The sequence below is a fragment of the Leptidea sinapis genome, chromosome 14 (assembly GCF_905404315.1).
Source record: "Leptidea sinapis chromosome 14, ilLepSina1.1, whole genome shotgun sequence".
NCBI classification, from domain to species: domain Eukaryota; kingdom Metazoa; phylum Arthropoda; class Insecta; order Lepidoptera; family Pieridae; genus Leptidea; species Leptidea sinapis.
Window position 1 is genome coordinate 10,657,538 of NC_066278.1, and position 25,300 is coordinate 10,682,837.

The 25,300-nt window shown below is 38.8% G+C and overlaps 1 protein-coding gene across 1 annotated transcript in view; it reads right to left on the reverse strand.

Annotated features, from left to right (window-relative positions):
* Positions 1 to 3,502: 3,502 nt before the first annotated feature.
* The window catches only part of LOC126968034 (uncharacterized), a 46,561-nt gene continuing 24,763 nt past the window's right edge, over positions 3,503 to 25,300 (reverse strand). The window contains exons 3-4 of the mRNA XM_050812819.1: positions 8,589 to 8,772; positions 3,503 to 5,555 (exon numbers count right to left, since the gene is read on the reverse strand). Coding sequence (XP_050668776.1) covers positions 5,278 to 5,555; positions 8,589 to 8,772 — 462 coding nt within the window. The 3' untranslated portion in view covers positions 3,503 to 5,277. The remainder of the gene's footprint in view (positions 5,556 to 8,588; positions 8,773 to 25,300) is intronic.

Genomic DNA, 25,300 nt, shown 5'->3' on the forward strand with positions numbered 1-25,300 from the left:
ATCATTAATAAATCGTAGTTTATTTATGAATAATAATATTCTAGTGATGCTTATTTTGCACACTGTAACAAAGAGACAATGTGACGTCATCGACGTCAGTTCCAATGATAACGGGGTAGTAGTGGCAACTCTATAACAGTGTGGACATTAAATGAAAACACAGATAGAACGACTTAACCGTTATCATAAAAAAATACTTTAAATACAAAGTTTTTCTATGTTCCATTAGGCCCGGTTTGCACCAAAGCGGAGAAGAGAGGAGATCCATTTTGATAACCAATCTATTATCACATCTCCTCTCCGCTTAGCTTTGGTGGAAATGGATCAAGAGGAGAGGAGATGTCTCATTTTTTTAAATAGAATTTTGTGTCGCGTCGAGCGATCAAGCAGCGCGGCAGAGCGAAGATGCGTGAAAGCGGGTGTCCGGGTGGCACCTGCGATCGCGCGCCCATTGCCCACTGCCTTCTCCCTGCGTCTCGCACATCCGTTATTTGACGTAATACTTTCGTACACATAGCTTGACTTATTTCGAGCTCTCACACGTTACATCTTCTCTCCGCATTGGTGGATATAACCTGACAGCTTCGCGGGTTATCTTCTCTCGTCTCCTCTCCTCTTCGCTTTGGTGGATACCGGGCCTTATATCATTTTGGAATAAACAGAGTAGGCTTAAAAACCAAAGACGATACAGTCGATAGCGATAGAGCGTTGCGTAGAGATGTCGCTTCATTGAGTGTCTTCTGTTTCACCTGATTCCTGCCGCAGAATCCCACCTTCGCACGACATGCCACACATGACAAATTAGGATGTCATACCTACCATCTGGATGTGTGGTTGAATCATCCACGTACTACGCTTCCTTTTGCGGTGTTTCGGAGACGATACGACATGGGTACCATCATAAAAAGCGCGTACACCTTCCTTAAAGGCTGGAAACGCTCCTGTGATTCCTCTGGTGTAGTAAGAGAATGTGGACGGCAGTAATCACTTAACACCAGGCGACCCGTACACACGTTTGTCCTCCTTTTCCATAAAAAAACAGAATGTTTGTATGAAAAAATAGGTAAAATGATAACTGTATATTATCTCATAGACTTATATGTTTTTTTGTCTTCCACACTTGGATATGCTAGTGTATTCTATGTTGTCTTTAGGTTATATTATGGTCTCTTTTCTTTCCATACTTTTCTTTTGCCATAACTCATATTCGGAGCCGACCTTAAATTAGTATCGAGTTCGCTCGGGAATCTTTAAATATTTTACGATTAAATGTACCCTATATCCTTCATCCTGTACCTCTGAGAACGTGTGTGGAATATTTCCTCAGGATCGGTGGAGAACATTAGGCGAGAAAATGTAAGAACAAACGAACAAAGTCACTTTTGCATTTGTCATATTATTATGCGTCTACATTGAGGAACTTGCAAGTTAATAAATAATTGAAATCTATATGTGGTTTATTGTAAACATAACCGAGTAGTTACTTTAATTAACACGCAGTGGGTTAACGTGAGGTTAACGACCTTAATGTCATTCAATTGCATTATAATAAACAGATAGCTTATCAATTAGTATATTTTAAGATGTCTGAGTATATTTGAGAAACAAATGTAGAGCTTTGAGCTCTCTAATAATATGTGAACATGTTTGTGACGAGCCTATTTTTATACGCTATGTGTTAGATTCGCCTATATCTATGTGTGTTACGAAATCATTGAACGCGATCTTCTACCACTTTATAACGTCTTGATTGAAGTGAATCTTTGTCATACATTTCAATGACAATACAATATTCTTTGCAACCGGCTTTAAAAGCAGGAGGTTCTTAATTCAATTATTTTTTTATGTATGTAAAACGATTACGCTGAGATTTATGTTCCGATTTACGTGATTCATCTTTAGTTTGATGCAGAAAGTTTGCCATTGGGCCCCATAAGGATGTAACATAATATGGCCCAGTACTTTTAATTTTATGAACTTTTTGTATGAATATTTTTGTTTACGTGGATTGTATTTATTTTATTGTCATATATTAAAAATATAAATAAATATAAGCAACGAAATCTAGAAAAATCCTACTGTAGTTTACAGATCTACCTATTCAATACACTAAAAAGTAAAAAATAAAAAAAACTACATTTAAAATAAAAAAGCTGAAAAGTATAAACTAACTAAATAAAGACTACATTTAATACACCTCTTATGCAAATCTGATACCTTAAATATTAATAAACTACTACCTATTGATAGGTTTTAAGTTGGTGCCCAGCCAAAATGTAATAACAGGTACCTACACTCGCCACAAATGACTGAGGGGAATAGCTTCGTCTACAACAAAACAAGCATGTGATTCCTTTGGTGTTGCAAGAGAACATAGGCGGTGATTACCTACTTAGTACCAGGTAACCCGTACGTTCGTTTGTCCTCCTTCTCCATTAAAGAAAATAATTACTATGTATATCTGTTTTCTGGTTACTATATGTACTATTGTAATGTGTGAGATTTTCCCTCACACGTGGGGTCGTTGCACAATAAAATATATTTTATATAATATTATACTTTACTTCATGATCTCATCCCTCAGCCTAGCGAAACTCTCTAACAAAAAAGCGTTTGTGTGAAACGTGCAGTCATTGACAGATTGACAGATGACGGCTATAATCTTGTAAAAAACGAAGATTCGAAATCCACTACGTTTTAATAAACTTTTCGCTTTCACACTTAGCCGGGTTATACTTCGTCGCCATAATATTGTAATTACTTCACGTTTCATACTAAACTAGATTTTAATTTTTACGTAGGCAGTCATGCCTCTTATTACGTAGTATTTACATTCTCTTTATGATCCCTATTCTCGATTCTTTTTTCATTCGCGTCATTTATTAATTTATTTCTTCTTAAATTATAATTTTTAATCTTAACGGCCAACCGTATACCAATGAGTTCTTATCTGCAAATAAGAACTCCTTGTTATAGTATTAATAAAGCGACCTGTAAGTTGAGCCGAGGTGTTTATTTCATTAAATGGGTGCATACCGTCAGGTTGATGAGGATGTTGAGTTTGTGGTGTCGGGTCCAGGTCAGGCCCAATAATCCGTTCTTATAAATACATAGCCGAAGCTGATCAATCAAAAAATAACGGATTTACAATAAATAGTTGTACATGCAACTGTTGTGTAATAAGGGGTATTAAAACACGAATGTGGGTTTATCACACGAGGGGAGCCGGGTGTGATGATAGTATCACACGAGTGTTTTAATACCTAATTATCAACAGTTTCATATAAGACTTTATCTACACCCATAATATGAATCCTCTATAAAAGATTCTGAAACAGTTAGCTTACTGCTCACATTAAAAGCCAGTCCTAGTAACCATAATATCATCCAAAGGAGTGTTATTATGAAAACGGATGATATAACGTTGTACTGAATTTCATTACAACACTCGTTTGGATGATGTAATGGTTAAAGTGATTAAATTAGACAAATCAAACAATAGTAAGTGTATGAATGTATTTATTTGTTTATTTTTAATAATACTTTATGTACAACTTAAACATTATTAATACTTATTGCGATTTAATACATATCACATTTAACACATATTTACAACATACCATTGTGTGGAAGGGTTCACTTTTGTAGAAGAATAATTTTATTCGTTTGCTCACTATTGAAAATTATTTTAGAAATTTTACTTCATCAATTTCACATTAGAAGTTTTAGAAATTGATGGAAATCTTAGTGTTCTCTACACAAGCTTTACACACTAACTTTTGGTTTCATATGTCCCAATGTGTATTTATATGAGAACGACGACTTTTCTTTCTTATATAATGATACTAAACGTGTCAGGATTGGATCTGTTACTGTGTCGTGTGTGTACTAAACGTGTCGGGATTGGACCTGTTACTGTATCCGTATATGTACTAAATGTGTCAGGATTGGACCTGTAACTGTTTCGTGTGTGTACTAAGCGTGTCGGGATTGGACTAGATTGGTGTTAGGATTGGATCTATTATTGTGTCTGTATATGTACTATCGTGCTTGTTAACGTGTCGTGTATGTACTATACGTGTTATTGTTATTACAGGAACAAGGGCCAATCTCTCGTTCCAGTGTTTCCAGATGCCTCGTGTAGAAGCGAACCAGGTGTTGAAATGGTTTAATTCGTACGGCAGGGGCGCTCAGCGTGGGTGGAATTTTCAGTGGACTACGCGTTAGGTACATTTTGCAAGTCGACTAAGAAATCTAAGTGGAATTAACACTTAATATAACTTTTAGATAATTATAATAAATATAGCAGTGTTTGTTTGGATGTATATTTATATAGTTATTAAATACGGTTTTTTGGTTAGTTGTAATGTTATATTCAAACATTCATAATACGCACACAATATTTCAATACACATCAAGAATACTGAATATTTAAATGCAATTTCTCGTGATTGTTTCCCTTGATTTATCTACATATTTTACTATTATTTACACGATACAAAAAATCAGATATTTTATAATATAAAATAGAACTTTATGTAATTTATACGTCTAGATCGACTCAAAAGCTATGAACGTCAAAGACTTAGTGCCGTTCCCAATATTCAGTCTATCTCCGGTTGTGGCCTACTTGTGATAAAAAATCGTAACTTTCTGCCCCAATAAACTTTATTGGGACAGAAAAGTCAACGGTAACTCACCTTATCCGAACACGCTGTCTGTCAATGGGAGGGCGTATGGCTTTCCAGCGATAGAAGTTAGTTAGTTACCCCCTTATTCATAATGGTCCGCTAACTTTAAACAGTCGCTTAGGAGTGTTTTTGCTCATTCTGACTTAGGTCAATAGAAGAAGACAGAGTGAGAATTAGCAATGCTTTAAGTTAGTAGACTATTATGAATAAGGGGGTAAGTGATTACTGACAATAGAAGGTAGTAATTTATCTCTATCTGAACCAGGAACGGCGATAAGCTATTATACACATTAACGTAATAAACCTGGCCTGTTGCCATGCGTTGCTTAACAGCTAGAAGAATAATCTAGACGTATAAATTACCTAAGAATAATACATAATGATTGAAAATTGTACATGTATTGGGGAATATAATCTCTCAAATTTGGCGTTAATACAAGCTAGCATTGAGATTATGTTCTGCACATCAATCGATCACAAAATGGCTTTTAAATCAAAGTAAAATGTGCTGCCAATTCGACTCAACTCAATTTACACTCTCTTAGCACTTCAAACGTCATCTATGAGTAAAACTGATATGGATCACCTAGACCTTTTCCTCAGGTGTCTGTAAAGGAACACTTGCTTCTTCAATCTTCTGTTTCGTGGACGCAGCAGCGACAAGGGCCATCTTGTGTCTGTTCTTAGTTCTCTCCTTGTGGAAGAACAGTCGGAGATAGTGGCAGGGAAAGATGACACAGTCACCGGCTGGTTCTTCCGCGTCTATATAGACTCCTCGGACGAGGACTGAGTTTGAACAGTTGAGAATTATCAGTAAACCCAGACTGACGATGTGACATGACCAATTACTGAGCTTTGGTGAATCTACAACAAAACAAAAAAAATTAAATAAAATTCAGAGATTTAATAAAGATTTCATTTCAAAAGGCTATTTGCGCTATTTATAACCTATATTTTTAAATGATAGTAAGGGACGAGACGCCCCGCCCATTACAATACAGTGCCGCTCAGGATTCTTGAGAAAGCAAAAAATTTAGGGTATAGGAGCGTGTGCGAGCTGTGTAAAGGTACTGGTAAATTCCACTGGTAAATTAAAGAAAAGCAAAATTTAAAGGAATAAATATATTAACTGTTACCTCATAATAATGATAATGTTATGTATGTATATGGGCACATAAGTGAATTTGCTAGAAACTGTTATAACCATAATGCTAACATCAAGAACAAACAAACTTATAATGCCTACTACTCGGCCAAGTTAGTAAGTCTTTTGTGGGGCGAAGCTTTTAGATTCCAGAAAATATTCAAAACAATTGTATTGCGAAATTCAAATGTATTGTTAAAAACCTTTTTGTGGTAAAGGTCACTATAACATTAAATATGACTCATGACTTGAGCGATCATCCTCACGCTATTAATTTTTATTATTATTTTATTATCATTATCATATAGCATTATTTAATAGCACGAGGGCGGACAGTTCAATGATAATATTGGCTAAAATGTCAATGCTTCTAGGAGCGTCGTGGGCGGGTCGTGGATGAATGATCATTGCTCGTCATCGAGGATTCTGCTTCATGTTGTCAATTTAAAAGTTAATAATATATTTTCATGACATGGACTCTAACCGAACAATTATCAAATAAAATAAATGTCTGTCAAAACAGCATAGAAAGAAGCGTAATCGGAGTTAAAAGAAGAGATAAAGTAAAATTGAAAGATATAAAAAGTATGACTAAATTCAAAGAAGCAAAATCAATATGCAGAACACTAAAATGGCGATGGATAGGACATATGGAGAAAAACAAAAAAATGGACAAAAATAATAACCGACTGGTATCCAAGAGATGGTAGTAGAAGAAAAGGGCGACAAACTAAACGCTGGGAAGATAAAGTAAAAAGAGTAGCTGGGCCTAAATGGATCCAAATAGCGAAAGAGAGAGAGGCGTGGATATCTTTAGAGGAGGCCTTTGTCGAAAGACAAGCTGTTTAACATAACATATAATTTAGATTTAAGTTTATATTTAGTTAAGTATCATTTATAATATTTGTGAACAGCAATAAAGGCTTATTTTATTTATTTAATATATTTTCATAATGTTCATTATAATGCACCCATAATATATTTATTTATGTTCAGTATTCAAAAACTCTTCCTGTCTTATTAATAAACTAAGTGTAAAGTTACTTCAATTTTAAAACAACTTCTCCCTGTCATGCATATCTGTAGTGACAAAGGTATGATAAAGTTAAAAAGTTTTAAACTTGAAGTAACTTTACTTCGCGTTTATAAATAACACAGTTGAGGTTTTCTGTATTAATTCACATTTCTGTGAGTTTTTAACTTAATCGTGTAAGTCAGAAGTTTATCTAAAATCAAAATAATTTGTAATGTAAAAGCTCAAGTTTTTCCGTAGTGATAGTAAATGGTAAAATGTATATTTCGATTAATTTAGATACCAGCTTTGCGGGATTGTTTCAAAAGACTTATTTAAATATAATTTCACAAGACATCCTGTATATGTCGTAATAAAACTACCTTACCCTAAACAGAGAACAATAATACACAAACGTTAGTAAATTGAAGGGTACTTTCAAATAAGTATGCGGTAAGAACTAGGTTTGTTTGTTTGTAATTTTATAGAATAAGTTTGTAAAAATTAGAATAAGTGTTTAATTATTAATTGTAAAAATGCTTTGAAGTCATATTATAATTAGTTTGAAGTACTGATATTATGTCATATAGTATATTCTTAGTTTTCTCTTAGTTATTTATAACATGCGACAAGTGTAGTACACGGTAAAATCCGAATGGGTTTATGTGTGTAGTTTCGGGGTAAATTTCAGGATTATTTCAATTAACCCACTTGTAAACTGATTAGAATGAAACATTAACATTAAAGACTACCAGGGGCTTCCAGTGCCCAGTTCCAGTTACCAGTGAACTAAAATTTATCCGTTACTGAGATTATCGTGCACGGCCAGACTATAATTATAAAAGAAAAACTTGTTATTTCTGCAGATGGTTTGTTATTGTAACAGAAAACTTTTATTATTTCAACGGATGGATTGTTAATGTGGAAGAAAAAGTTTTTATTATTTCAACGGATGGATTGTTAATGTGGAAGAATAAATTTTTATTATTTCAACGGATGGATTGTTAATGTGGAAGAATAAATTTTTATTATTTCAACGGATGGATTGTTAATGTGGAAGAATAAATTTTTATTATTTCAACGGATGGATTGTTAATGTGGAAGAAAAAGTTTTTATTATTTCAACGGTTGGATTGTTAATGTGGAAGAAAAAGTTTTTATTATTTCAACGGATGGATTGTTAATGTGGAAGAAAAAGTTTTTATTATTTCAACTGTTGGATTGTTAATGTGTAAGAAAAAGTTTTTATTATTTCAACGGATGGATTGTTAATGTGGAAGAAAACATTTTTATTATTTCAACGGATGGATTGTTAATGTGGAAGAAAAAGTTTTTATTATTGCAACGGATGGATTGTTAATGTGGAAGAAAAAGTTTTTATTATTTCAACGGATGGATTGTTAATGTGGAAAAAAAAAATTTTATTATTTCAACGGATGGATTGTTAATGTGGAAGAAAACGTTTTTATTATTGCAACGGATGGATTGTTAATGTGGAAGAAAAAGTTTTTATTATTTCAACGGATGGATTGTTAATGTGGAAGAAAAAGTTTTTATTATTTCAACAGATGGATTGTTAAGTTGGAAGAAAAAGTTTTTATTATTTCAACGGATGGATTGTTAATGTGGAAGAAAAAGTTTTTATTATTTCAACAGATGGATTGTTAATGTGGAAGAAAAAGTTTTTATTATTTCTACAAATGGATTGTTAATGTGGAAGAAAAGAGTTGTTTCCGCTTACCCGGGAAGAGGTAGATATCCAGCAAACCCCAGACTCCCCTCCAGACGTTGACAGTTGCCAAGAAGGAGACGAGATGGTAGAAGTCAGCCACCAGGAGCCTGGAAGCACCCTGCAGCCTCGAAACTGCCCATCGCATGGGGACTTGCAGCGAGAACGTTATCACCACCAGACAGTATCCTGCTATCTGGAACAGAAAGACACGTTCGATGACTACAGTAGTGGAACTCGAAGTCAAACAAACATTCCTACCAAGATTCATGGTTCATGCGTAATTGGGACAGTGGGCTTAATTCTGGGATTTCTGGATCGTATCCCGAAAGGGTTTTGAATCCCGCATTGTCCATAAACTTAGGTAATAATAATAATAATAATCTTTATTAAAATATGAAAACAACCATTATACAGCTTCTTAATCTATACAATTAACTAAATACAATATAACTAATTATTATTCAAAGTTTACTTTCATTAGTATAGGTAACTTAGTGGCTGTCATTAAACTGATTAACCCTATCGTTTCATACTAGTAAAAACTGTATCACGAAAGGATAGTATTCATCGTCCTTAGATCAGCGATACTTAGGTGCGTGTACTTGAAATTAGCAAACTTATACAAACTAGGTATTTGATTGTGTTCAAAATCGATCAAGTGTTGATTTGATAGACTGCATCTTTTCTACGTCTCGTAGTGAAGTAAGTTTTAACTCTGTGTTGTGCCAGGATCTCCCATTTAATAAATAATTTACGTACCGTAAGCACTCCCAATTCCGAGTATAGCAAGCTTGTTGGATATGTATATTTTTTACGTGTCATAACTTTTAGAATCATACGTTGAGCTCTTTCAACTATTAACATGGTGCCCTTTGAGGTACCTCCCCAGGCATTAAGACCGTATTGTAATATAGACTGGCATAGTGCGAAGTAAACATTTAGTAGACATTTTACATCACATGCGTTTCTAATTGTCTTAAATATGTAAATCAATTTTCTTACGCGATTAGTTAGGTTGGAGATTTGTTCTTTCCAGTTAAGGTTTTGATCTAGTATTACACCGAGATACTTTGTAGAATTACTTCTAGTGATTGGTTCGCAATGACAAGTTCTCAAGTTGCTACATGTGTGTGCTTAAATAATTACTGAATTCGAAGAGGGTTGAGTATTGGCGTTTATGGAAAATGTGAGAAACTTTGTTTTTTCGATATTAAGTGTCAGTAGGTGATTATCTAGCCATGAAGTTACTGCAGCAAAACCTTCACTCGCTGCATCACTAATTTCTTTCCAGGTACAAATTAAATTTGAATATTTAATCACAGAGGGACATCACTTAAAAATTTATATATTGCTTAGATTTTAAGGTGTAACATCAAGTTTCCTGACAAATTACATTTTAAGAACTGCAACTGCTTAGTGAACGCCCCTCGTATGTTAGACGTGTGGTTTTGTTAATGAATTATAAACTAGGAATTTAATAGTGGAGAGGGAACGACGTGGGGAAAGGGGTTCGAATTTAAGTCTGCCTAGAGATTTATAAATAGCATTGTGAATTGTACGAACGCCCACAATAACAATCACTGATATGGTCTGTAATTTTCATGAGATACATTTGATATTTAAAAAAAAATAACGGTTTATTAATAATACATGAGCTTATATCTGATGTTTTCAAATTAACTCGACGTCGGAGGCGCCTTGCCTAATCCCACAATAAACACTTATCTTTATTATGTTAGTTTTAAGATGAACGATAAGACATACTTTAAATACTAATTCCGTGAATACCGATATTTACTTAACAGTTTAAACAAACATGTGATTCCAGTTAACTCAATGCGTAAATTACTTACTTATTTAAAGTACGTGAAAGGAAAATTTTCGTAGCACGACTTGTGGTTGGCTACAGGCTAATATACTAAAGAATATGTTGGCATGAGACTAAGATTTTAAGGAGTGAGTTAAACAATAAACCAGGCCTGTTGTCATACCTAACAGCAGAAGGATCTAAACAGAACAAAGAGGACATTTAAAATCACAATAATATTTTATACGTAACATGGGTCAAACTTATAAGTTTTCATACATATTTATTGCATTGAATAAATTTGACGAAAACAAATAAAATATACGATTAACTAATTAACTAATTATAAAAAGTAAACGGAATTTAAGATGCACCTGCCAAGAAGCTGGCAGAACTACTTCTTTGAATTACTAAACTTACTCTGTGATAGAGGTACACACCAGATATCGGCTCGCCTATCAAATCTGTGAGATGCATGGAAAACTGTGTGAGGCCCGGTATCCACCTAAGCGGAGAGGAGAGGAGATAAACCGCGAAGCTGTCAAGCTACTTCCATCATAGAGAGTAGAGGAGATGTGAGCTGTGAGAGCTCGAAATTAGTCAAGTTATGTCTACAAAAGAAGGCATCAAGTCGTTAACAATATTTATATGTTAACTTGCATGAGGAAGAGGAATTAGAGGTTGAAGAAACACAATTAATTCTTCAATATTTAAAGAATCAATGGAAACCGATTCTGGATTATCAAAATATATCTCCTCTCCTCTCCGTTGTGGTGGATACCTGAGGCCCGTAAGGCCAAATACATCCACCATGGTAAGGAGATATCACCACCTCCCTCCCGTCGTTATCCCGGAGGGTAGCCCTTTCCCTTGTTTGGGCGCAAAAAAAAAACAAATCTCTCAGCTTTGGCGGAAATAATCTGACAGCTTTGCAGCTGTTATCTCCTCGGTCTCCTCTCCTCTCCCCTTTGGTGGATACCGGGCCTGAGTGTTCAATTGTGTAAGAGCTGTGCGATCTGAATTGCACCTATTTGTATCGCAGAAAGAGTCTTTATTTAATTAATTTATTTTGCGGAGTGAACCTTCTGTACTTGTACTATTACGTATTCATTGTTAATACCATGATTTCAACAACGTGCATATATTTTGAAGGTTGGCGTAATTTCTTATAGATTACTTAAGAATACTCTTATTTTTTTAAATGAGGGACGAGACGAGTAGGATTTTCAGCTGATGGTAACTAATACGCCCTGCCAATGAATGTTTTAGTAGTTTTAGTAGTAGTAGTGCCATGTTGGGTCCTCACAGACTCAACCGAATTGGGCCGGCACGCCCGGAGAAATACCACTCGTCCTACTCGAAACCGGCGTGAAATAGCGGCTATGCCGCTGAGTTTGGTCCGGCGAGTGGGGTATCCGGAGGCCTACACCCCAAATACAAATGGCAGCACGGACTAAAAATAGACTACTCCAGGACGGTACCAGGCTATGCAGCCCTGGAGAATCCGTCCCTGGGCGTCCACAATTAGGGCTTGTACCTGATAGTGGTTGCTCAGGCTGCCCCGCGTATTCTGGAGGGGGCAAATCTGCGCTGACTCGGGGCAAACAGCAGCAGCAGGCTCAAACCACCCCGCCTCCACACTCGCTGTGGATTTTTGCAACATCAGGGGGCTTCGTTCAAATTTAAATGCCGTCCACTTTCATCTGGAGACGGCGAAGCCAACCCTGTTCTTTTTAACCGAGACACAGATATCTACCTTAGCTGATTCATCTTACCACTCATACCCGGGGTATAATTTGGAACACTCCTTTATACCACGGGCTGGCGTGTGCGTTTACGTCAGGGAGGATGTCTGTTCTCGACGCCTGAGTTTTCTTGAAGGACAGGACCTATCCATCATCTGGCTGCGTGTAGACTGCGATGACCATCCGCGAATCTACACATGCCTGTATAGGTCCCATAGCGGTAACGGAGGGACTGACCGGCTCCTCGAACACATCCAAATGGCTACAGATTCCGTGTTGGAGCAGATCCCCACTGCGCACCACAGAGATCGTGTTTCTTGGCGATTTTAACGCCCACCACGCCGAATGGCTAGGCTCACGTACCACCGATCATGCAGGGAGATCTGTTCACGACTTCGCCTTAGCATATGGTTTGACGCAACTGGTTATTGCGCCAACGCGAGTCCCAGATGTGCAAGATCATACACCTTCACTGTTGGACCTTCTGTTACATCCGGACGGCTACCTAGTTTCCGTTGACCCTCCTCTGGGATCGTTGGACCACTGCCTGATCCGGAGCACGGCCCCGATCCTTAGGCTGTCGCCGCGTGTGGCACTATAGGTCAGCAGAGTGGGACGAGATGCGGTGTTTTTGCATCCTACCCGTGGAGGCAGATCTGTTTTTTGCTGGGAGATCCAGATGCCGCTACTGACGCTGTTGCTGATGTGGTACTGCAAGGTATGGAACTCTTCATTCCATCCTCCTCTGTGCAAAATGGCCTCTCGCCGAAAGCAGGAGTGCTAATCTAAGGATGTGAATTCCAGCGAACTTAAAAAACACTTCAATCATGGCTCCAGGTCCTTCAAAAGAGTTATTGCTGACGCGATGTCGAAGCACATTGGCAGAATTGGCGAGAGACTTGCACGCCTTCCCTCGGGAACTCGTGCGTTCTGGTCGCTCACCAAGGCTGTCCAAGGAAACTTCTGCCAGCCAGCCATTCCGCCACTGCACAGGGATGATGACTCGCTGGCCCATGACGCGAAAGAGAAAGCTGATCTCCTGGGATCCCTCTTCACGTCCAACTCGACTCTGGATGACCAAGGTGCACCACCACCGCATATTCCGCGGTGCGAGTCATACATGCCGGAGGTAAAAATCCGGCATGGCGCCGTGCTTAAGGCGCTTCTCACCTTGGACATTCACAAATCGAGCGGGCCCGATGGCATTCCACCGATAGTGCTGCGGACATGTGCTCCGGAACTGGCGCCGGTCCTAACCCGTCTTTTCCGGCTCTCCTACTCATCAGGCGTAGTCCCGAAATTATGGAATTGCCATTACCTCCATTTTCTCCAAAGTAATTGAGTCGATCATCAACCGCCAGCTCTTGGGATACCTAGAGGGGCACCAGCTGATCAGCGACTGCCAGTACGGTTTCCGTCAGTGTCGCTCAGCTGGTGATCTTCTTGTATACCTCACCCATAAATGCGTTGAAGGGAGAGGCGTTGGCGGTGAGTTTGGACATAGCGAAGGCCTTCGATCGGGTGTGGCATAAAGCGCTTATAGCGAAACTCCCATCCTATGGGCTTCCCGAGAAGTTGTGCAAATGGGTCACTAGCTTTTTGGCTGATCGGAGCATCAAGGTTGTTATCAACGGTGCATGCTCCGACTTAAAACCCATAAACGCTGGTGTCCCGCAAGGCTGAGTGCTATCCCCTACGCTGTTTCTTCTGCATATCAATGATATGCTGCAAATCAGCAATATTCATTGCTATGCGAACGACAGCACAGGGTATGCTTCGTACACCGGCCGTGCCAACATGTCCCAGGATAGCGTCGACGAGAACCGGAACAAACTTGTGTCTGAAATCGAGACTATGCTTTGCAAAGTCTCGGAATGGGGCCGACAAAATTTAGTCCAATTCAACCCCAAGAAGACACAAGTTTGTGCGTTCACCACTAAAAAGTCTCCCTTTGTCGTATCCCCTCGATTCGAGAACACTCCTCTAACTGCCACAGCCTGTATTGGCATACTTGGCGGCGATATATCGAGCGACGTTCAGTTCCGTGGTCACTTGGAAGAGAAGACCAAACTGGCCTCAAAAAAGCTTGGTGTACTTAGTAAGGCAAGACAGTACTTCACTAAAAGCCACCGCCTGCAACTTTATAAGGTGCACATTCGGCCTCACATGGAGTACTGTTCTCACCTTTTTTTTTTTTTTTTTTTATGGAATAGGAGGACAAACGAGCGTACGGGTCACCTGGTGTTAAGTGATCACCGCCGCCCACACTCTCCTGCAACACCAGAGGAATCACAAGAGCGTTGCCGGCCTTTAAGGAAGGTGTACGCGCTTTTCTTGAAGATACCCATGTCGTATCGTCCCGGAAACACCGCACAAGGAAGCTCATTCCACAGCTTCGTGGTACGAGGAAGAAAGCTCCTTGAAAACCGCACTGTGGAGGACCGCCACACATCCAGATGGTGGGGATGATATCGTAACTTGTGGCGTGTCGTGCGAAGGTGAAATTCGGCGGCAGGAATCAGGTTGAACAGCTCTTCGGAACACTCCCCGTGATAAATGTGGTAGAAGACACACAATGAAGCGACGTCTCGACGCAACTCCAAGTGATCCAGCCGTTCACAGAGTACTGGGTCCCCGACAATTCGAGCTGCTCTGCGTTGCACACGGTCAAATGGATCGAGCTGATACTGGGGTGCGCCAGACCAGAGATGACAGCAATACTCCATGTGAGGCCGGACCTGCGCTTTGTAGAGCGCTAGAATGTGGGCCGGCTTGAAGTATTGCCGTGCTCTATTTATGACGCCCAGTTTCTTTGAAGCCAGTTTGGCTTTGCCCTCCAGATGGCCACGGAATTGGCAATTGCTCGAGATTTCGAGACCCAGTATTCCGATACTAGGCGAGGCTTTAAGGGAAGTGTTCTCGAAGAGCGGTGATACGGCAAATGGGGTTTTTTTAGTGGTAAACGCGCAAACTTGAGTCTTCTGGGGGTTAAATTGGACAAGGTTCAACTTACCCCATTCCGCGACCTTCTCGAGAGAGGACTCGATAGAAGACACAAGTTTCACCCGGCACTGGTCGACGTTTTCCCGAGAGAGACCTGCATGGCCCGTGTATACGGCATCACCAGTGCTGTCGTCTGCATAGCAATGCATGTTGGCGGTGTCCAACATATCATTGATATGCAGAAGAAACAGCGTGGGAGATAGCACACAGCTTTGGGGCACTCCAGCGTTCACGGGCTTGGGATTAGAGCAATAACCGTCGATAACGACCTGTATGCTGCGCCCAGTGAGGAAGCTGGAGGTCCACTTGCAAAAGCTCTCGGGAAGCCCAAATGATGGAAGTTTTGCGAGGAGCGCCTTGTGCCATACACGATCAAAGGCCTTCGCTATATCCAGACCAACTGCCAGGCCTTCCCCCTTGCTTTCAATAGCCGCCGCCCATCTGTGTGTTAGGTATACCAGAAGATCGCCAGTCGACCGACCATGGCGAAAGCCGTACTGCCGGTCGTTGATCAACTGGTGACCCTCAAGGTATACCAAGAGCTGGCGGTTAATTATGCTCTCCATAATTTTGGAGAGTAGGGAGGTAATAGCAATAGGCCTGTAGTTTGCCGGATCCGAACTGTCTCCTTTTTTTGGGATCGGATGGACAAGGGCTGACTTCCATGAATCAGGGACTACGCCTTTTGAATAAGAGTGCCGGAATAAACGCGTTAGCACCGGCGTCAACTCAGGGGCACACGTTCTAAGCACGATTGGAGAAATGCCATCCGGCCCGCTCGACTTCCTGACGTCCAACGAAAACAGAGCTCGCCTAACAGTTTTCTGTCGGAACTGTACTTCAGGCATGGAGCTCTGACACCACGGGATGGTCGGCGGTGTTTTTCCGCTGTCGTCAAGAGTCGAGTTGGAGGAAAAAAGAGTGCACAGGAGATCGGCTTTCTCTTTTGCCGTATGGGCCAGGGTGTCATTCCTCATGTGCAACGGCGGCATGGACGGCTGGTTGAAGTTACCAAGAGCAGCTTTCGACAACGACCAGAACTTGCGTGTTCCGGTCGGGTAACTGGAAAGCTGCTCGCCAATTTTGACGACGTGCTTCGATTTCGCAAGGGCGATTTGCCGCTTAAAAAATCTGGAGGCACGGTTATATTTCCTCTTCAGAACTTTGCAGTTCGGATCCTTTGAGCCCAGCGCCGCAACCCAAGTTCGATACGCCTGTTTTTTGCAGTCAGATGCTGCTTTAACTGACGCATCGAACCAGGGCTGTGATCTGCCACCGATCGGTACTACAGAGCTTGGTATAAAAATATCCATGCCCTGCAGTATCACATCGGCTACTGCAACGGCGCAGGCACTAGGATCATCTGAAAGGAAACAAACCCTGCCCCAAGGGTAGGATGCAAAAAAGGAACGCATCCTATCCCAATCTGCTGACTTGTAGTGCCAAACGCGGCGGGTCGCTGGTGGTCTGCGACGTTGGCGTCGGATAGGCACTACACTCCTGACCAGGCAATGGTCGGACGTTCCGAGAGGGGCGTCGACAGAGACCTGGTAACCATCGGGATGTGTAGTCAGCAGAAGATCTAATAAGGACGGCATGTGGCTATCCACATCCGGGAGCCGCGTCGGCGACTCAACCAATTGGGACAGACCATACGCCAATGCAAAATTATGCACAGATCGCCCTGCGTAGTCTGTGGTACGTGATCCAAGCCATTCGGCATTGTGCCCGTTGAAATCACCCAAGACTACGATTTCAGCGGAGGGGATCTGAGCAAGCACGTCATCAAATGCCGCTTGAACGCAGCCCATGAGGTGATCCGTTTCTGCGTTACCACTATGGGACCTGTAGACACACGCATAGATGCGGACGCGGTCCTCTAAATCTACGCGGAGCCAGAGAGTAGACAGGCCCCTACCCTCAAAATTGCCGAGACGGCGACAGCAGATATCCTCCCTAACGTACACACATACCCCGGCATGAGGCATGAAATTATGCTCAATTTTGTACCCGGGGTACGTTAAATATGACGTATCGCTAGGTCGAGATATCTGCGTCTCCGTTAGGAAACACAAGGCCGGCTGCGCCGTCTCAAGGTGGTGGTGGACGGCGTTTAAGTTGGAGTGAATTCCCCGGATGTTACAAAAGTCCACATTAAGCGTGGAGCGGGGTACCGTGGTGTTGCTGCCCTGTTTGTCCTGTGACATACGCGGTACTGTGCCCTCCCCAGAATACGAGGGGCAGCCCGAGCGCGAATGCTCGGGGAGGGATTCTCCGGCTCTACAAGAGCCAAATTCCACCAACGGACATTACGTGCAAAGTACCATCCGCATCACGTAGACGTCTGGCATTCCACAACCGCGCGTTTTGTCCGAAAGTTCTCGCACAGCCACTTTGTGGAATCAACTACCGGCAGCGATCTTCCAGAACAGATACGACTTAGGGACCTTCAAGAAAAAAGCATATTCCCACCTTAAAGACCGGCAACGCATTTCTTGACACACCTGTTGTTGCGGATGTCCATGGGCGGTTGCCTCTCCCAATCCCGTGAGCCTCTTGCTCGTTTGCCCCTCTCATATAAAAAAAAAATAGTGATAGCAAAACATGTTAGTTCAGCATTGTATTACAACACCATTTTATACCATGGATTATGCAAATAAATATATTATTATTATACAAATTATTTAAGTTTTCTTTAGTGTTAATTCCGCCAATATTTGTTTCTAAAACAATTCGACACGTGTTTCGCCTCTACACGAGGCATCCTCAGGACGTGTTGTCTCGCCAAAGTCTCGTGCGAGATTTTAGAAACAAATATTGGCGGAATTAACACTAAAGAAAACTTAAATCATTTGTATAATTATGGATTTCCGCAAAGTAACGCCTAATTCAATAATTATATTATTATTATTACTACTTCCATTTTGGAATGTGAGAAATTTTCATTTGCAAATTTGCTTAAACCGAACCGGTTTATCTTAGTTCTACTACGAGTATTTGTTAGTTTTGTAACATTTCTTTTTTTACCAATAATTTATTGTTTTATGAAAATGAGGATCTTGTACAAATTACACTTGTAACCAAATTTTATGAATGATGCGGGCCTCGCTGAGCCTTGGTATGTCTTATTCAACTCTCAGGTTGTGGCTATTCTCTATCTCCATCTACAAGATCTACTTTACAGTTGATAACCTGCTCAACCCCACTAATTGCATATTAGGATATTGACTTGAGATGCCTCTTTCTTCTTATTGAAATCGCATTGTTAATAAATTTTGGTTACAAATTGAATTTCTTTAATTAATCTCAGAAATAAGGGGTTATAACTTTAATATAACAAATTATTTAAAGAGGATCTTTACTGATTTTCGTAACAGCCGCCATCTTGTGAAGTCATAATATTAGAAGTGACATGTTAATAATACATTGGTCCTCAGCACTGACATTGAGAGTCTGTGGGCAGAAAGGACGCACATAATGCAGACAATGAAGCCAGCCATAACCGCTTATTTACCTTATTAATCCATTTCCTCGTGCAATTGGATAATACTTCTATTTTTGGAATGAAGTCATTTACATAATCGATGTTTGCTTCTTGTGGGGTCTTCAAATAGTAGTTTGTTTGTTTACATTCAAATCAAATCAAATCAAATCATGTAGGTCAAGGAAATGACGCTTATGGATGTCATAAGTTTTCATTCTTTTTTATATCTACCGCAATTTTCGAAAGGTTTGAGCTTTAATAAAAAAAGTAGCAAGAAACTCATTGCAACTCTTTTAAATCAACATTTATAGCTCCATCTTTGCACAAATAATTAAAGTTACAACATATTATGTAAAGTGATACAACAAAAATACTCAAACGTCAAATACTCAACGCCTTACACGAGTAAGCCAAAAAAGTAAATGTAAATTAATTTGTCAAAACAAGAGATGCATCAATCGACCAGGGTTGACAAATTTTAGTGAACAAGAGAGAGTGTGATGATGATACGGATTTGCATAAAATAAAGGCGAAGAAAATGTTTAATAAATATTTCAAAAAAAAATCATTAAAAAAAAAAATTAACATTGTTTCATTTATTACTTTTCGGTGAACACTACAAATTAAAGCAAAATAATAAGCAGCTATAGCTAGGTAGGTTGTTCGTATGTGTAAACGTATATCTATATAGATGTTAGATATAACTCCGGAATAAATCTTTAGAGGGCGACACTTACCGTAACTGGTTTAGATCGCGGAGTTAGACCTCTATTTCAGTTTTAATATAAGGTACTCTGTGCAATCGACACACACCGTTATGAGATGAAGGTATTTTTGGAGCTTTTACTTCGCGTTACTGTACAGATTCTGTGTAATATTTTACGAACTTCGTACTCCTGAGTCAATAAGAATCCATTGCATTACAAATAAAACCCGTGAAATCTATGCATAGAATTATTTTTTATTGCAAGTAAGAAAACAGCAACGTAGGTATATATAAGTAAACATAGCATATTGCTTTAATTTTATGTCAATTACCTTAATCTCGCATTTGCACTTGACAGTGTGTTATAGACTTACCCCCTTATTCATAATAGTCTGCTAACTTAAAGCATTGCTAATTCTCACTCTATCTTCTTCTATTTACCTAAGTCAGAATGACGCGGCTGTTTTAAGTTACGGACCATTATTAATAAGGAGGTTAGATTAAGGATTGGTCTCCTCTGTGTTCCAACTAGATACCGTACTACCTAAGAACAATAGGTTTTTTATTACGGTAACTTTATATTGTAGTGTGTATGGGCTATTTGTAAAGATGATCATGTGCGTGGTATATTGACACTCAGTGGCATCTTTCAAATCTTGTAACTTATATTCCCTGCGTGTTATTTTACATTGAAATTAATAAAATACAAAATACTTACTGATGATATGTGTTCCTGTGACTTTCTCATTTCTTGTAGTATTATTTTTACAAACTTATTAGCGAAGTTTAATAGAACATGAACGAGACTGGCTAGAGTACAAATATGTGCGAAATATTGGTATTAGTTGCCGCACTTTGCAACTACGCCTGCCGTTTCTTGTTGGAATGCGGAGATCAATCCTTAATTTAAGGTTATATATAGATATTGATTTTTTTTGAACGTGAAGTAGCAATAGTAGAATAATGTATTTCTTGGGATTTACCGAAATTTCATATTCCAAATTACATATACAAAACATTAGCGCATTAGCGCACATTGGCGCGACTAGTATACTTTAGTTATTTCCATAGTATTATGTCCTATGGTATATTGATACGGGGCAACGCTGCCGATATTAATACAATATTTGTGCTGCAGAAGAGGGCTATTCGCGCTTTTTATAACCTAGGTAATTCAAAGAAATTAACATCTTGACTGTTGCTTCTCAATATATTCTTGATAGTGTAATGTATATTCATAGGCACATAAGTGAATTTGCCAGAAACTGTCATAACCATAACGTTAACACCAGGAACAGGCATAAACTGATGATGAATACTACTCGGCTAAGTCGAGTTAGTAAGTCTTTTGCGGGGCGATGTATATGCTTTTACAACAAGATCCCAGAAAATGTTGAATACAAAAGTATTACGTTATTCAAAAGAATTATTAAAAAACGTTTTTGTGGTAAAGGTTACTATAACATAAATGACTTTCTTAATGATATCACAGATTGGGAATGCAGTGACCGCCCTCAGGCTATTAAATAATAAGTTTAATTGTACAATATTACTTTGTAAACATATTTATTCAATGAAAAAAAAGCCCGCTGAGTTTATGGCGCCCATTCTTCTCAGGTCTGAGGCATTCATTTTGGAATGGGAGGTAGTTTTTTGACTTTCAATAAGTGATGTCACATCCTATTTTGAATAAAAATATTTGAATTTGAATTTGAATTATTGTTGACTTCTATCGAATATTTGTTATTCATTAAGAAAACACAGTCGACCTTATCAAAAATTGCTTAAGCCAATGCGTAGTAGAACGAGGGCCACGAGAGAGGAAACGCCAATTGTTGGTTGTGATTAGGGCTGTCTATCTTTGGGCTGAATCTGTTACATGTTCAAGATAGTTTTATTGACTACTATTTTACTTTCGATACGGGCTCAAGAGAGGCAGAGGATTGATGCCTTGGAGATGTGGTGCTGGAGGCGTATGTTGAGGAAACCTTGGACGGCCAAGAGAACAATTAATGTGTCGATCCTCTCACAGCTACAATAAGATAAAAACGAGTTTGTCCACCATACGCCACCAATGAATTCTTTTATACTTTGGCCACATAATGCGAAGGGGTAATGAGAGCCTTGAGAAATTGATCGTAGTTGGGAACACAAATGCCAAGCGAGCCCGAGGCCGATCTCCTACCAGATGGACCGACCAAATAAAAGACTCCAGGTCCCTGAGGTTTAGCTCCGTTGTCAGGGCCGCAATGGACAGAATCCGATGGAAACAAATAGTACACTCCAAGTGTGGATCACCTGTTGATGACTAAATGAGGGAATGACTAGAGAGAGATATTTTACAGTCATACTTTTGAGTCGAGGTAATCTCTGCACTATCAAATAATGTTGGTCTAGATAGCCCTGATTATGCTTTTAGGGTTTTCGGGATATTTCCACACAAAATATCAAAAAATATTCATGGAAATTCTGGTGCATCTTTTACAAACAAGATCTCTGCATGATTTTTATTTGAAAGGATATCGAAAAGACGTTAGACCAAGTTATGCCAAAGTTTTTTACGTATCTCGCAGTCACTGAAAACACAACAAATTTTGGAGCATTATATCGTGCTCCACAAATAGTGAGAGGCTCCTTTGCACAGGATGCCGGCTAGATTATGGGTACCACAACAGCGCCTATTTCTGCCGTGAAGCAGTAATGTGTAAACATTACTGTGTTTCAGTGTTCAGAAGGGCGCCGTAGCTAAAGAAATTGCTGTGCAATTGAGACTTAAAATCTTATGTCTCAAGATAACGAGCGTAAATGTAGTGCCTCTCTGAATTTTTGGATTTTTTAAGAATCTTGAGCTTCACTGCATTGTTATCGACAAGGCGTATAAATTACCATCAGCTAAACGTCCCTTATTTTCATAAAAAAGAAACTGGCGACAATGACATTAAAATAAGAGTAGTAACGGGATTTCCCTTTACCATTTAGTATTTCACAGATAGATATAAACTACAATAATAGAGTCCATATGAAATCTGGCGATGAAGCCACAAGATACCAAAAATTACTATCTGAGACAAATTAATTTCCGATTATCACAACACACCTATAGTTACTGACTGCTATAATCTTAGATAAAGGATTGTTCTACGCTGCGCTCCAACTAGATAACGCAGCCGTAGTCGCAAAGTGCGGCAACTAATACTAAGCCCAACTGGGCGTACTCGAGCCAGTCTCGAACAATGTTTGACTTTGCTAATAATTGACACTAAAATGCTGGGTTGCGTAGTAGGTAATACTTTCTACAGGAAATAAGAAAGACTCACATATTATCATCAGTAAGTATTTTGTATATTATTATTTTCAATGTAAAATAACACGAAGCGTATGATACAAAATTTGAAAGATGCCATTGAGTGCCAAGATGCCACGCACACAAGCATCTAATAGTTGCTGTAATAAAAAACCTATTGTTCTAAGATAGTGCGTTATCTATTGCAGCTATAATCTTATTGTTAACTTTGACATAAACTTCAATTAAAAAATATTTATTTTTAAAAAGCTTAATATGTTTGTTTGAATTAGTATCGTTATTATTATTGTCTATTCCAAGCAGTGCCTTCTTCTAATGTCAATTACTTACTGCGTTACTCTAAAATTATTTGCAGTCCTCAAAAATGTCGATCGTCAGTCGATAATGGACGATAACCATTTTTTGAGACCAGAAGTGACAACCCTACACATAAGTGGTCACTGACTCAATGACGATCATCTGAGTTATGACCCAAATGAGGAAAAAAGCGCTGCCTGTGTTTACAGATTGCCAAGTGATTTTTAGCTTCTGATGCTCTTGATTTGCAGACGAATTCAAACTTAGGGATACAACACGTTCACACGGAAGGATTTTAGCCGATCAAATACTAAATCGCTTGTTATTAGAAACGTCTGAACAGATGTTCAATAATATCGAAGCAAGAAAAATCGATTCGATAAACGGACGTTATTCCAGAAAACGTTCCAAGCCACAATCATGCAGAAATTGAGTTAAGGACGTAAAACTGGTCACGTGATTCAAATTAATGGACTGACAAAATATGAAAAGGCATAAAAAGGGATAAAAGGCATTTATTTTCTCAAAATTGATTCCTTTAGAATTCTTTTTGATGTCATTTCTAATAACACTAGATACTACTACCGCTTCGGAAACAAATGGCGCTCTGAGAGAGAAGAAGCGGCGCAAGAAACTCTCCCAGCATTCTTTTTTTGCGCTCTTTTCAATAAAAATATACAATATTGTACAATCATTTCTATCGCTATAAAATAATCACAATCTAGTCCCAGGCTGTCCGATCATTTAGATATTCAGCAGTGGAGTAATAGGATTTACGACAGAGCCATTTTTTTTATAAAACATTTAAATTTATTTATAGATAATGCCTGAACAGTGGCTGGGACTTTATTATAGCAGTATATACATTCACCCTTAAAGCTATTATGTATCTTATGAAGCCTACTAGAATTAGTTACAAGCAATCCCTTATTTCTAGTGTTATAGTAATGAAAATCACTATTAAGAGCAAAAAGGTGACGATTTTTGTGAACGTATATTAAATTTTCATAAATGTACTGAGAATGAACAGTCATAATATTTATTTCTTTAAATTTTTCTTTGAGGGACTGTCTATAACCAAGCTGATATATAGCACGAACAGCTCTCTTTTGCAGAGCAAACACTATATCAATGTCAGCAGCATGACCCCATAGTAAAATACCGTACGTCATGATGCTGTGAAAATATCTGAAGTACACTAATCTAGCGGTCGCAACATTCGTGTACTCTGTAATCTTTCTAACTGCATATGCCGCAGAGCTGAGTCCTTCTGCTAGATGGGCAATATGGCAGCCCTACTACAACCCTTTGACATCATAAAGCCCAACCCACGTGTATGGATTACAATAATATTTCTTAAACTTTAAACACGAATTCCTTAAAATGTGATGTTTGTGGCTTGGAACATTTTGCAGGAACTACGTCTAAACATGTGAAACCTTTCAACTTATCGTTTCAACTAGTCTGTTAAATGTCAACTAATGACAGCTGTCATTCAACACGTCAGAACTTGTCAATTTCAATATATTAATTCAGTCCTTTTATTATACTTAAGCACATTGCCCTTACAAATAAACTTGGTATAAAGTTATACCTGAGAATAAGCCAAGAATATGAATAATGTATACAAATAGACGTTTATCATAAGATTTATTCAGACGTATAACGTTTCCCGCGTTTATTTGCAAATCATCTTGATATTCGGAATAATTCAATATTATCATTGTATTTTGCATATTCTTGCTTTATTCTGAGGCGTTCTAAAGTTAAACATTTTACTAGGTCTCTTTGTAAGGCCGTTAACATATACATGATACATTACAATCATTATTTCTGTATTTGTTTATATTAAGTATAGGTAAGTGTTCTAAAAGAAAAATTATATCAGGCTACGATATAAATGGGCCCAAGTAAATCGATCATATGAAATACGGATGCCATCTTGGTATCCAGAAATATCCTCTGAAAAGCTAATCCCCTCACAGGCATCTCCGAAATCTAGTTTTATTCCAGAAATTTCGCATAAATTATCATCTATTATTATTTCTTGTGAAATATTGTTTAATATTTAGTAGAGTTCGTGAGAAGGACATACGAGAAACTCAACGGCCACTCTTTTCAATCAAATTCGAAATCGAAAATCGAGGGAGGCGACGGCTGGTCCATGCGTCATGCTCGTGAACGGGTGCTACTCGTGGTGGCTGGATGATCTAGTGACCGGGTCTGCTCGATGTGTTTTTTATTATTATAATTTCCTTTAAAGTTAAAGTTATTATATATTAAATTTTATGAAATGTTCACATAATGCCTCTATTTATTTACGGTATGTGTGGATTGATGCATCTACTATACTCAATATCTCTTGTGTTTATAAG